At 41.1% G+C, this 14,757-nt stretch overlaps 1 protein-coding gene across 2 annotated transcripts in view; it reads right to left on the reverse strand.

Annotated features, from left to right (window-relative positions):
- pter (phosphotriesterase related) overlaps positions 1-14,757 on the reverse strand; it is a 108,595-nt gene that overhangs the window by 12,983 nt on the left and 80,855 nt on the right. For both annotated transcript variants that reach the window (XM_028803370.2, XM_028803369.2), the window contains 2 exons: positions 11,490-11,755; positions 10,854-10,994 (listed from right to left, as the gene is read on the reverse strand). In XM_028803370.2, coding sequence (XP_028659203.1) covers positions 10,854-10,994; positions 11,490-11,755 — 407 coding nt within the window. The remainder of the gene's footprint in view (positions 1-10,853; positions 10,995-11,489; positions 11,756-14,757) is intronic.

The raw sequence follows: 14,757 nt of genomic DNA on the forward strand, positions 1-14,757 counted from the left end.
ACCCAAATGGGCCAGATCTAAAGTTTACATACCCTTGAATTCTGGGGCTAATAATATACTCATAAGTACAATACAATACAAATCCAATACAACTTGGAGTCCTGGCATGTGCAAAAGTTCGCTGACGACACTGCTATCGTGGGCTGCATCAGGAGTGGGCAGGAGGAGGAGTATAGGAACCTCATCAAGGACTTTGTTAAATGGTGCGACTCAAACCACCTACACTTGAACACCAGCAAAACCAAGGAGATGGTGGTGGATTTTAGGAGGCCTAGACACCTCCTGGACCCCGTGATCATCAGAGGTGACTGTGTGCAAAGGGTACAGACCTATAAATACCTGGGAGTGCAGCTGGATGATAAATTGGACTGGACTGCCAATACTGATTCTCTGTGGAAGAGAGGACAGAGCCGGCTATACTTCCTTAGAAGACTGGCATCCTTCAACATCTGCAATAAGATGCTGCAGATGTTCTATCAGACGGTGGTGGCAAGTGCCCTCTTCTATGCCATGGTGTGCTGGGAAGGCAGCATTAAGAAGGATGCCTCACGCCTGGACAAACTGGTGAGAAAAGCAGGCTCTATTGTAGGCATGGAGCTGGACAGTTTGACATCTGTGGCAGAGCGACATGCGCTCAAAAGGCTCCATTCAATTATGGAGAATCTAATGCATCCACTAAACAGGATCATCTCCAGACAGAGGAGCAGCTTCAGAGACAGACTGCTGTCACTGTCCTGCTCCACTGACAGACTGAGGAGATCATTCCTCCCCCAAACTATGCGACTATTCAATTCCATCCGGGGGGGTAAACGTTAACATTATTCAAAGTTATTGTCTGTTTTTACCTGCATTGTTATCACACTGCTGGAGTATGGGAATTTCCCCTTGGGATTAATAAAGTATCTATCTATCTATCTATCTATCTATCTATCTATCTATCTATCTATCTATCTATCTATCTGTCTGTCTGTCTGTCTGTCTGTCTGTCTGTCTGTCTGTCTGTCTGTCTGTCTGTCTGTCTGTCTGTCTGTCTGTCTGTCTGTCTGTCTGTCTGTCTGTCTGTCTGTCTGTCTGTCTGTCTGTCTGTCTGTCTGTCTGTCTGTCTGTCTGTCTAAAGTGAACACACATAGGTTCAAATTAAGGGTAATTAAGGGAGAGTGTCCAGACCTGTAACCTCTTCGAATGTAATCCGTGTCTGTGTATAAATAGTCAATTTTAACTCATGCCGTGCTGCACTGACTTTGCTGGATACTGAGCCATGGGGAAAACAAAAGAACTGTCAAAGGACCTGCGAGAAAAGGTGGTTGAATTGTATAAATCAGGAAGAGGATATAAAAAGATATCTAAAGATCTGAAAATGCCTGTCAGTAGTGTTCTAGATCTGGAAAGTTTGTCATTCTACTGTATTGAGTATGGCTTGATGTGGGAGAAAATAAATTTAAATGATCTTAGCATAAGGGTGGAGGGGTGGCTCTGAGCCTGACGATCTGCACTGGCATCTGGTATCTCGTCATCGTACTCATCTGTAGAAACTAACATCATAATATTTGATACAAGGATGCTCATTTTTTACTAATTATATACTAGCTGTGTAAGCCCGTGTTGTAAAAAGCCCAGGCTCCTAGAAACTATTGAAATCGTCAGAAAAAAAATTGAAGTGCAGAGTCGGCGGTTTTGTTTTGCGGACAAGCTTGCCCCCCTTGTCTATCAGCAGCTAAATGAGATTCTCTCTCCTCAGAGGTTTCATTTTGCCGATGTGCTTGCCTCGCTTGTGTATTAGTGGCTAAGTGAGTTTTCCTCAGCGGTTTCACTTTCTTTCAGCTCAATGCTGTAGCCTCACACTTCTTTCTTCTTCTGACTCGTTAACTTGGGGCTACCTTGCCGGCTCTTTGAGCTTTATGCTATAGCCTCGCACTTCTGGGCTGGACAGACAGACAGACACACACACTTCCACACATAGATGTTTATATATAAGATGTTATATAAGCTTGTATAGATTTATTTGTTTATGTAATTTTCTTACTTATTCATTATTATGCTTACCAATCTTGTTTGGATTTCTTTACTTGCAACATCATTTTTTGACATCGTGTAAAGCATGTCAAGCTAAATTCCATGTATGAAAATGTGCTATACAGAGCCACCACGAACAGTCATCCAGGATAAAAGAGAAGCACAGACCTGAAGAGGGCCATCACTACAGAACACTTCCAGCTGAAGGAATAATTAAACAAAAAACAAAACAAAAAAAAAAACCCAAAGCACTGCTATGTCAACAACATAGTTTTTAAATTCTTGTAAGGAAATGGTGTCTCTGGCTGGAGCGCCAGCACTTTTGACATGTTGTCCTTCTTGTATTATCACAATAAATTTGGATTTAGAATTGTATGTTTCTTCGTGCCAGTCCCAAGCCCGGATAAACGGGGAGGGTTACGTCAGGATTGGCATCTGGTGTAAAATTTTGCCAGATCAATATGCGGATAACAATGCAAATTTCCATATCGGATCGGTTGAGCCCTGGGTTAACAACGACCACCACCAGTACTGTTAGCCAACAGGTTGCGGGCAGAAATTGGGCTACTGTTGGCCAAAGAAGAAGAAGAAGAGGAGGGAGATGTGTCCAGAGGCAGGAGGAGCAGAGGAAAGTAAAGAGAGTGGAACCGAGGGTAGGTACTTTGAATGTTGGCAGTATGACTGGTAAGGGGAGAGAGTTAGCAGATACGATGGAGAGATGGAAGGCTGATATATTGTGCGTGCAAGAGACTAAATGGAAGGGGAGTAAGGCCAGGTGGATCAGAGGTGGATTCAAATTGTTCTATCATAGTGTGGATGGGAGGAGAAATGGAGTAGGAGTTATTCTGAAGAAACAGTAATGTCAAGAGTGTTCTGGAGGTCAAAAGAGTGTCAGACAGAGTGAGGATTATGAAGTTGGAAATTGGAGGTGTGATGATGAATGTTGTTAGTGCATATGCACCGCAAGTTCGGTGTGTGATAGATGAGAAAGAAGACTTCTGGAATGAGTTGGATGAAGTGATGAACAGTGTACCCAAGGGACAGAAAGTGGCGATTGGAGCAGATTTCAATGGACATGTTGGTGAAGGGAACAGAGGAGATGAGGAGGTGATGGGTAGGTATGGTGTCAAGGAGAGGAATGAAGAAGGTCAGAGGATAGTGGATTTTGCCAGAAGGATGGACATGTCTGTGGCGAAAACTATTTTAAGAAGAGGGAGGAACATAGGGTTACATACAAGAGTGGAGGAAGATGCACACAGGTAGATTACATCCTATGCAGAAGAGTCAATCTGAAGGAGATTGAAGACTGCAAAGTGGTGGCAGGGGAAAGTGTAGTTAAGCAGCATAGGATGGTGGTCTGTAGGATGACGTTGGAGATCAAGAAGAGGAAGAGAGCAAGAGCACAGCCAAGGATAAAATGGTGGAAGTTGAAAAAGAAAGACTGCAAGATTGAGTTAGGGAGAAGGTGAGACAGGCACTGGGAGGTAGTGAAGAGTTACCAGACAGCAGGGAAACTACAGCAGAAATACTAAGGGTGACAACAAGGCTTGGACGTGACATCTGGACAGAGGAAGGAGGAAAAGGAAACCTGGTGGTGGAATGGGGAAGTACAGGAGAGTATACAGAGGAAGAGGATGGCAAAGAAGAAGTGGGATAGTCAGAGATGCAGAAAGTAGACAAGAGTACAAGGAGATAAGGCGCAAGGTGAAGAGAGAGGTGGCGAAGGCTAAAGAAAAGGCGTATGATGAGTTGTATGAGAAGTCGGACACTAAGGAGGGAGAAAAGGACCAGTGGGCTAGACAGAGGGACTGAGCTGGAAAAGATGTGCAGCAGGTTAGGATGACAAAGGATAAATATGGAAACGTACTCACAAGCGAGGAGAGTGTGTTGAGCAGATGGAAAGTGTACTTTGAGAGGCTGATGAAAGAAGAGAACGACAGAAAGAGAAGGTTGGATGATGTGGAGTAAGTGAATCAGGAAGTGCAACGGATTAGCAAGGAGGAAGTAAGGACAGCTATGAACAGGATGAAGAATGGAAAGGCTGCTGGTCCAGATGACATACCTGTGGAAGCATGGAGGTGTTTAGGAGAGACGGCAGTGGAGTTTTAAACAGATTGTTTAATGGAAGCTTGGAAAGTGAGAGGATGCCTGAGGAGTGCAGAAGAAGTGTACTGGTGGCTGATATTTAAGAATAAGGGGAACGTGCAGGACTGTAGTAACTACAGGGGGATAAAATTGATGAGCCACAGCATGAAATTATGGGAAAGAGTAGTGGAAGCTCAGTTAAGAAGGGGGGTGATGATTAGTGAGCAGCAGTGTGGTTTCATGCCAAGAAAGAGCACAACAGATGCATTGTTTGCTATGAGGATGTTGACAGAGAAGTTTAGAGAAGGCCAGAAGGAGTTGCATTGCGTCTTTGTGGACCTGGAGAAAGCATATGACAGGGTGCCTCGAGAGGAGTTGTGGTATTGTATGAGGAAGTCGGGAGTGGCAGAGAAGTACGTAACAGTGGTACAGGATATGTATGAGAGAAGTGTGACAGGTGGTGAGGTCTGCGGTAGGAGTGACAGACGTGGGATTACATCAGGGATCGGCTCTGAGCCCTTATTTGCAATGGTAAGGGACAGGTTGACAGACGAGATTAGACAGGAGTCCCCGTGGACTATGATGTTTGCTGATGACATTGTGATCTGTAGCAATAGTAGGGAGGAGGTTGACGAGACCTTGGAGAGGTGGAGATATGCTGTGGAGAGGAGAGGAATGAAGGTCAGTAGGAACAAGACAGAATACATGTCTGTAAATGAGAGGGAGGTCAGTGGAATGGTGAGGATGCAGGGAGTAGAGATGGCGAAGGTGTAGGAGTTTAAATACTTGGGATCAACAGTACAGAATAACAGGGGAGTGTAGAAGAGAAGTGAAAAAGAGAGTGCAGGCAGGGTGGAGTGGGTGGAGAAGAGTGTTCAGGAATAATTTGTGACAGACGGGTATCAGCAAGAGTGAAATTGGGTCTACAGGACGGTAGTGAGACCAGCTATGTTATATGGGTTGGAGACGGTGGCACTGACCATAAAGCAGGAGACAGAGCTGGAGGTGGCAGAGTTAAAGATGATAAGATTTGCATCGGGTGTGACGACGATGGATAGGATTAGAATTAGGATGCTTTAGAGAGGAGAGGAATGAAGGTCAGTAGGACCACCAAGACAGAACACGTGCGTGAATGAGTGAGGTCAGTGGAATGGTGAGGATGCAGGGAGTAGAGTTGGCGAAGGTGGATGAGTTTAAATACTTGGGATCAACAGTACAGAGTAATGGGGAGTGTAGAAGAGAAGTGAAGAAGAGAGTGCAGGCAGGGTGGAATGGGTGGAGAAGAGTGACAGGAGTGATTTGTGACAGACGGGTATCAGCAAAAGTGACAGGGAAGATCTACAGGAAGGTATGAGACCAGCTATGTTATATGGGTTGGAGACGGTGGCACTGACCAGAAAGCAGGAGACAGAGCTGGAGGTGGAAGAGTTAAAGATGCTAAGATTTGCATTGGGTGTGACGAGGATGGACAGGATTAGAAATGAGGACATTAGAGGGTCAGCTCAAGTTGGACGTCTGGGAGACAAAGTCAGAGAAGCGAGATTGTACTGGTTTGGATATGTGCAGGGGAGAGATGCTGAGTATATTGGGAGAAGGGTACTAAGGATAGAGTTGCCAGACCAGGGGAAAAGAGGAAGGCCTAAGAGGAGGTTTATGGATGTGGTGAGAAAGGACATGCAGGTGATGAGTGTAAAAGAGCAAGATGATGAGGACAGGAAGATATGGAAGAAGATAATCCGCTGTGGCAACTCCTAAAGGGAGCAGCCAAAAGATGAATTGTATGCTATTTTGTATGATACCTTACAAAAAAGACAAGACAGGACAAAGGATGATGAAGAGAGGTAAAGCGTCCTTGTACAGTCAAACATGATTTTTCAAAGGTTACAGAGAAATATTTTTTTTAAGCTTTTCATTGCATGCATATGTTTACATTACAGAGAATAGAGAAGCGACATTCTTCACCTCATTATCTTAAAGAACCTTCTTTCAAATATCAAAGCAGAGTGCTGATTCCACACTGAAAAATGGCCAGAAATAAACACTAATTCAGTATAGCCTTAAAATCACACTCACGCCTATAACCGACTGCAGGCCTGTCATATTATAGTTTGAAGATCTAAAGATAGCTGTAACAGAGCACACAGTAAATATAAGAAGCCAGTTTTTAAATATTTAAATTAATGTCTTTGTGCTATTGACATTTAAGATGAGGCAGATTACCAGAAGAAAGTGCCATTTAAGCGGAAATTTTTCTTTCAATTAAGTCAACGTAATTCCAGGGATTTCCCCTTAATTAAACCATGGCAGACCAAACAAACTCCAGTGAACCCATCAGGACTGCAAACTAAAATGACAGTACTGTTCTTGCAATCGATATGGATAAGAGATGGAAGGATGCCAAGTTAATTTTTAAGTTCTGGCAACGTATCTGATGCAATAGGAGATGTCGGACTGAAGGCTAAAATATATCTGCATAGGTAAGCGCCAATATATTATAGAGATATTACACTATTGTTATGGTTTAACTAGGGTTTTATTTATCACTTGATGTGTTATTTTATGTATTGCTACATATTACTCTGCATAATTAATTATGTCTTTGTTGTTATGTTTTGAATCTCTCTTTGTTTACTTGCATATGCTTAATTATATGCTCTGTCCCTTGAAGATAGGATTTCATGGAGCCAAGCCAAACATGATGTACAGAATGCGGTCCAACTTCTGCTTATACATTTCCAGGCCTGCAGATTGGCATTAAGTTTTGGAATGGAAGTTTTCTTTGTAAGCACTTTTGTGGAGTTTCTCAGGTTTTTCATATTGTTTTGCTGTTGTCCAGCACTGGTCACCAGCAGGTCAGAAATTGTGTTATGTTTGTTATCTGTTCTTGTTCACTCAGAATTGAGCGCAGAAGCTGACACCACTGACCACAGTATTCTTATGCCTTAGATAAAGGCACGGTCTTAAAGTGGTTTCAGTCTTATTTAACAGGTAGAAAATTATTTGTTATTTGTGTTGATTGTAGTTTGGAAGTCCATGATATTATATATAGTGGATCTATTCAGGGCCTACTGCTTTTTTCAACCTGTATGCTTCCATTAGGCCAGAGTATCTCGAAACACAAGCTGAACTATCACAGTTGTGCAGATGACATGCAACTTTATTTATCGATACCACCTGATGACCCTGGCACTCTGGGCTCTCTGAACCAATGTCTTACTAGTTTTTCCACATAGATGAGTAGGAACTTTTTCAAACTAAATAAGGAAAAAACAGAAATCTTAGTGGTTGGTAAAAATGGAAATGATGATGGCATTAGAAATAAACATGATACCTTAACATTAAACTTGAAGGTAGAAGTAACATGTTTAGGGTGTAATCATGGATTGTGGCATACACTTTAAAATTGTGCATTAACCAGAATTACTAGGACTGCATTTTGTCACCAAATGAACATTGCAAGATTTAGGGAACTTAATTCACACTTTTGTTAACAGTCAACAAGATTATTGTAATGCACTCCTAACACGACTACCTAAGAAAGATACCAATCGGTTGTAATTTGGGCAGATTAAAGCTGTAAGAATCTTAAATAGAAAAAGGAAATCTGAGCACATCACACCAGTCTTAGCATCATTACACTGGTTACCCATGTCATTCAGTACTGACTTTAAAATACTACTGATGGTATACTGTATAAAGCCTTAAATGTTCTTGCTCCTTCCTGCATCTTGGAATTCCTGCCTCCCTACTCCCATAACCTTAGATCTAATAATGGTGGTCTACTAGGTATTCCAAGATCTAAGCATAAAAGAAGTGGTGAGGTGGCATTTTAATGTTACAAGACCGAATAATTAACCAATAGAAAAAACGTCAGGTTACCGGTGTATAACTTGTTAAAAAATAAAAAAAAAACTGCTAATAAAAACCCACTTTTTACATTTGGTCCTTTCGTAGCTACAGTATATTTTAGTTGTACACTTAACAGACTTTATAGACACAGAGTTATCATGTTCCTCAGGAATTTGCAATCTTTACTAATCGCTATTTTTTGCCTTTTTTAGGCTCTTCTTTGGTGCCATTTTGTATCACCACCACCTGATCGAGGCACTGAGCAGCCACATATGATGCTTGAATGAAGGCGGGTGACCCAGCTGTCCACAAGGTGAATTGCATCAAATTCTCTCCCGGAGGAAGCCCGGAAACAATGAGGAACAAAATAAACATATTTACATTACGTAAAATGTCCAGTGGGTGCTGGGTGGTCTTTTGGCAGATTTTGTTTTTTTTTTTTTTTTCTATGGCTTAACTGGAGTTTTTTTTTTTTTTTTTTTTTTTATCCTTTCTGCCCTCCCGGCCTTGTCATTGTACTCATCAGTGGAGACTAGCTTTCTTAATATTTTATACAAGGATGCTCATTTTTTTCTCCAGCTTTCTGGAGTTTTTTTGTTTTTTCTGTCCACCCTGACCATCGGACCTTACTCCTTTTCTATGTTAACTAATGCTGTCTTATTTTAATTTCTTACTTTGTCTTTTATTTTTCTTTTCTTCATTATGTAAAGCACTTTGAGGTACTTTTTGTATGAAAATGTGCTATATAAATAAATGTTGTTGTTGTTGTAATTACTGTATACATCTACCAGTAATGGTGGACTGCATGATCACGTGCAGTGAATACACTTGATTTGCGGTTTTCATACTCTTTCTCTGTAAGTTTAGCATTAGTTTGCTCAGAGGTTGAAGCATTTGCTGCTTTGTGAGCAACTCATTTTCTCCACCCTAGCGGCCGCTTCTTCTCTTCTTCTGTCAGCATCTTTTTGCGTTAAAAACTGATTAAGTCAGTTTTTGTGTTGCAGTTACTTAGTATGTTTTTCTGAATTCTTCACTTAAGCTGGCACTTAAGTGTTCAATCTGATTCAAGAATGATTTAAGATATAAAGAGGTAGGGGAAGTGACTGTGAAGGTGGTAGGGATGACAACGGCACCTATACACATGTGCCGCACTGCCGCCCTGCTGCCCGCAGCCGAGAGTTGTTTCTACAATTAAATAAAAAAAGAGTAATAAAAATCATCACCCTGAAAGCGGATAGTAGAGGTCACGTAATATATGTGTACTAAATTTAAGGTCAATAGGTCAAACGGTTTGCGAGCTACAGGTGATTTAACTCTTTTAGGGCTAATTATTTTATCCCAGGGCTGAATATTTTTTCCAAAAAACTCAGTTTTCTAAAAGGCACACAAAGCAATGGTTACACAAACAAATCAACATTAAATACTTATGTATGACAAATGTCACTCTGTTTTATGTTCCATGAGCCACTACAGTAATGTCAATTCACAGACTTATTTCATAAGAATCATCATTCATAAGCTGAAAGGCACGTTCTGGAAAAAAAACAGTGTGACGTAGTCAAGTGGCCAGTAATCCGTAGCATCCACTAGCACGCCGTTTCGTTTGATGAAGTCCAATTGCCAGCTTGCCTACCACAGATCTATGTCTGCTAGTCCTCCCAAGGTGAACTTTGCCGCAGGTTTGTCAGCTACACGATCAGCTGGGGACTGATCAGCTGATGCAGGTACCTGACTTTCAGTTTCCATCTCTTTATCACTTGAATCAAAATCGGAGTTCAATAAGTCAGAGTCTGATTCAGCAATAATATGCAATAAATAAATACACAAGGAGCATTCACTGTGCTCTCTCGCCCAATGTCGATGCCATTCTAGACACTGTTTACTCTACGCTGCTCACACACATGCTGGGATTCGATGTGAAGTCAAAGAGTCTAACAGTCCTCCTAGCAAACAGTGTCTACCTATAACGAAACGGCAAGTTTTATCGACATTTATGGCTATTTGGTTTTTTACTCCCTCCGCACCTGGAGGTTGACTTTAGTTGACATCTGCTCTCAACCCTCTTGTGTTGATAAAAGTCGACATCTGCCCTAAAAGAGTTAAAATCCTGGACAGACAAATGGACAGCCACGGCAGCGTATTATATAAGATGATGTTATATAGGCTTGTACAGATTTATTTGTTTAATTATTTTTCTTACTTATTCATTATGATGCTTACCAATCTTATTTGGATTTCTTTTCTTACAACGTCATTCTTTGACATCTTGTAAAGCACGTCAAGCTAAATTCCCTGTATGAAAATGTGCTATAGAAATAAATATTGTTGCTGACATCCATTCTCCCCAAAAATATATTTAAAAATTTTCTTGGACATCACTACAAACTACACAGGGTAAGCAACAAATAAAAAAAATAAATATATATAATATTTCAGTGGAGTATTAGTTTAGTCATTCAGTCAGTCATTTTCTGACCCTCTTTTTCATGAACTGGATAGCATGGGTCCTTTGCAGCCTATTCCAGCTAGCAGAAGGGGCAAGGATAGGAACAAACCTTGGACAGGGTGCCAGTCCATCACAGGGCACACACACCCACGGGCCAATCTAAGATCAGCCAGTTCACCTGACCTGCATGTCTTTGGACTGTGAGAGGAAACCGGAGCACCCAGTAGGACATGAAAAGTCCACAGAGGGAGGACCCGGGACTCAAACTCTGGAGCACTACCACTGCAGGCACTGTGCCACCCCAAATAAGTATTTATCCAGTTTAAACTGGATAACATTAGAACCAAATGTATGATAATTGTGATTCACGTGTTGCTTCAAATGAAAGTGCTGGTCAGCTAATTAGATGTTAATAAACAGACATACTTTACACAATGCAGTCAACATTCATTTTACGTACCTTTGAATTCTCTCATTGTCACACGGCATATCAACATCTGGCCTGAAATAGTAGTTTAGCATTTCTGTTCCAAAAAGATCATACTCCACATAACTTCCCAGCTTTGCAAACTCGAGCAGTTTCTCCTTCTCAAAAATAGTCCTAAAAAATGCAAATGTATACATTAGCACCGAGCTTTGATATTATCATGGGCTGCTTTAACTTAGGCACGAACATAAGTGATTGATGAAGCAGATAAAACCAATTGGTCTGTGTCTCCTTCATGTTAAGGAAATATCTGTTACTGTCTCATTGAGATAGCTAAATGATTCCAGGGGAGAAAAAAAAAGCAATGACATTAAGCTCCCCAGAAAATATCCTCCTTTCCAATTCTCTTAATCACTAAAGGTCAGCTCAAGAGAGAAAAAGCTTTTAAATAAAGGTAGAATTTTAATGACAACAAAGTGACATGTTGTAACTGTTTCATACCTACTGCAGAATTTACGCCACAGGTTTAAAATGTCATGGATTTCTAAAAACAGCATCTATTGATTAAAAAAAATGAGTGGATTTTGAAACTTTTTGGAAGGCCTTCCCCTTGTGCACATCGCCTCTATTTTCATTTTCAGTTATGTGTGAAGAACTCCCAATTCTTACCTGTCCATATGGGACATTACAGTTTTGGAGAGGTCTCCGCCCGCCTCTTGCAGTATACGGACCACTTCAAAAGGAGCTAATTCATGTCGACCAGGGTGGATTATCACTGGACATCCAAGTTGCGTCTGAGCATATGCGGTGGCCTGCAGGACCTTCTTTTCACTGTCGGTTATCGGCCAGGATGTGCCAATTTCTCCAATCACTCCACATTTAATATCTGTGCCATCCGCACCATGAAGTATTTCATCAGTGATAATACCTGTAAGCTAGAAGGATTAAAAAAAAAAATGTAATTATATATAAAAATCACCAACACTGTAATTACATGTGTTTAACCAGCCTGAGGAAGCCATTTGTCCTTGTCACTTAGCATTGTATGTAAAGCAGCTATCTGCTTAGCAGGAGCTGCCAATGAATTTCAGACTGACAAGATTAAAGAGCCGAGCACACAAGAGAAGTACAAGCAGCGCAGGCTCGTCTGCGCATTAAACATTTACAGGGAGTCAGGGTGGCACCGACACTTGTGAAGGGCTCTGTATCTGTGTGAGAGAACATAAATGGACTGATATCGTTGGACTCTGCTGATGTTAATTACTTTTAAACCACTTTATTTTCTTGTCTGTAAAAACAACTCTGTGCCTTTATGTAAACTCATCATATAATCTGTAAAGTTTTGTAATTGCTGAAAACATGCGCCATCCAGGTCTTACGGGCCCTTTAGCGCTTATTCTCCCTATCCCTGAATTTATAGAAGATTCCTCAGCTGTGGAAACATCTTGTGTGGTCCCAGTGTCAGGGTATTCCAGTAACCCCCAGTTGCTCTTTCTTCATACATTATAAAGACCTTTGAGAGGCTGCGCCTAAAACAGCTGGATTTTAGAACATCTGGATCCTCTGCAGTTTTGCTATCCTGCACGTACAGGTGTGGAGGGTGCTCTCATGTATGTTCTCCACACATCCTACTCCCACGTGGACAAAGCCAGCACCACAGTCAGGGTTATGGTCTCTCAGGGTTATAGACCCCAGCGAGTCTTCCAACTAGTGGAGATGCTGAGATCTACGACCACCTCTCTTGACTTCTGTCCCGCTGGCCTTTAACTCCATTCTGCCTCAGTGACTGGACAAACCATCAACCATCCTTTTCACTGAGATTGCTCAAAATGACATCAAGTAATGACTTGAACATCAATCAAACCCCACTCTCCACTGCAGTGTTTTCTAATTTATTCCATGCGTCTGTGGTTCTTTACATGAAGGAAAACGTTTCTAACATTTGTGCAAAGCCTTCCTTTCACAAGTATCCAACTGTGTCCCCGTGTTCTTACTGTGGAATGTATTTTAATGTAACAACTGGGATCCATGATACCGATTCTTTTATAATTTTAAACCCTTTAATCATGTTACCTCGTAATCTCAGTTTGTTTAAACTGAAAGGCTTCATCTCTTTGAATCTGTCCTCATAGCACAAACCTCCTAATGCCGGAAGCAGTCTATTCACTCTCCTCTGGACTTTCACGCACGCTGCTAAGTCCTGGGGGACCGAGTTTAAGAAGCACTCATCTTAACCATATAACTGGTGTCCCCTAGCATGTGATTTACTGTTAAAGAGAAAGAATTTGGCTGGATCAATGTAATCAATACCTTGAATGATACAGACCAGAGCGGAGTCTCCATGCTCCTGTCTTCATTCAAGACTTAAGTGCTTCACAATTTACTTCTCCGTCAGAGAGGAAAAAGCACCTCAGGTCAAGGATGCAGCCTCTGGTGTTGTAATTTATTTTCATATTAATTTCTTTTTACATTTCATACTTATTTATTTATAGGTAAACTGTTTTGATTTTCTCAAATTATGTTGCCCCTTGTTGAAAGCTTTAACTTTCTTAATATTTGTAACTGATTATGACAGTCCGGGTCAGCTCCACACTTCTACTTTACTTCCAAGAGCCTCTTGAACCCAGAACCGTTGAGATGAGCCAGGGTAAATGATGACACGCTGTCAGCAAGTGAAACTGTGTTTTTAATCAAAAAAACAAAATGTCCCAAAAAGTGATGTGCAGCAATAAATATAAAGAACAAACAAATAAATTAATAAATAATCCAGAAAATCCAGAGGAGTTTGAAGGATAAAAAAACATTCTAAAATCCAGATAAAAAAGTCGCTCAATTCTATGTAAATCCATTTCAGCCATATCATGTCCTTCAGCACTCACCCCAGCGGGTCATATATATATATATATATATATATATATATATATATATATATATATATATATATATATATATATACAGTATATATAAATACATACATATATACATACATATATACAGTGGAACCTCAGTTTGCGAGTAACTTGGTTTACGAGTGTTTTGCAAGACGAGCAAAAATTTTTAATAAATTTTCACTTGATAAATGAGCGAGGTCTTGCAGTACGAGTAGTGAATTTCCCCTTGGGATTAATAAAGTATCTATCTATCTAGTATGTACTGTATATGCTTTGTCTGCTGAGCGTCATGTGATCACAACTGAGCTGATGGTTCTTCTCTCTCTCTCTCACTGCGGGATTGTGGGCAATCGTCTCCTATTCTCTGTCTGAGTCGGTGTGCCTCACTCATATAGTCAACATCCATACGAGTGTATAGTGTTTACTACAGCATTAGCATTGTGACTGTGTGCGCGCACTTGTGTGTGTGTGTTTGTGTGTGTGTGCGTGTGTGTGTGCTCGCGCATGCATGCATGCTGTGACGTGCGAGTCCCCGTCTTGCACCCTAAAACACGAAGCTGAGTCTCAGTACTTTAGCAACACAAGCTTTATTCAGCTTGAAACAGCAACAGCACGGTTATTTATACACAGATACAGCAGTCAGGCAGGGCCCTGCACATTTATAATGTTCCTTGTATCACCCATTTACGGCAGGCGCTTATAGCATGTCCGCGATCTTTTCGGATTCGCTTTTACAGAGAACTGCTACAGCGCTAGGAGAGTGCAATTGCTTTGGGACGCTCTTCCGCGTGTCGTCCCGTTGGGTGCAATCCAACATGAGTTTAGAAACTCACTCACACCAGCCATGATTCTTTTCAAAGGTAAAGTGCAAGTTAATTTGTTTTATGTATTTTTACTTTATATTTTGTATTAATCATTTTTATAGGAATAGTTTTGGGTTGTGGAACAAATCATCTGAGTTTCCATTGTTTCTTATGGGGAAATTCACTTTGACATACGAGTGCTTTGGACTACGAGCACGTTTCCGGAACGGATTATGCTCACAA

This window comes from Erpetoichthys calabaricus, chromosome 6 (assembly GCF_900747795.2).
Source record: "Erpetoichthys calabaricus chromosome 6, fErpCal1.3, whole genome shotgun sequence".
Lineage (NCBI taxonomy): Eukaryota > Metazoa > Chordata > Cladistia > Polypteriformes > Polypteridae > Erpetoichthys > Erpetoichthys calabaricus.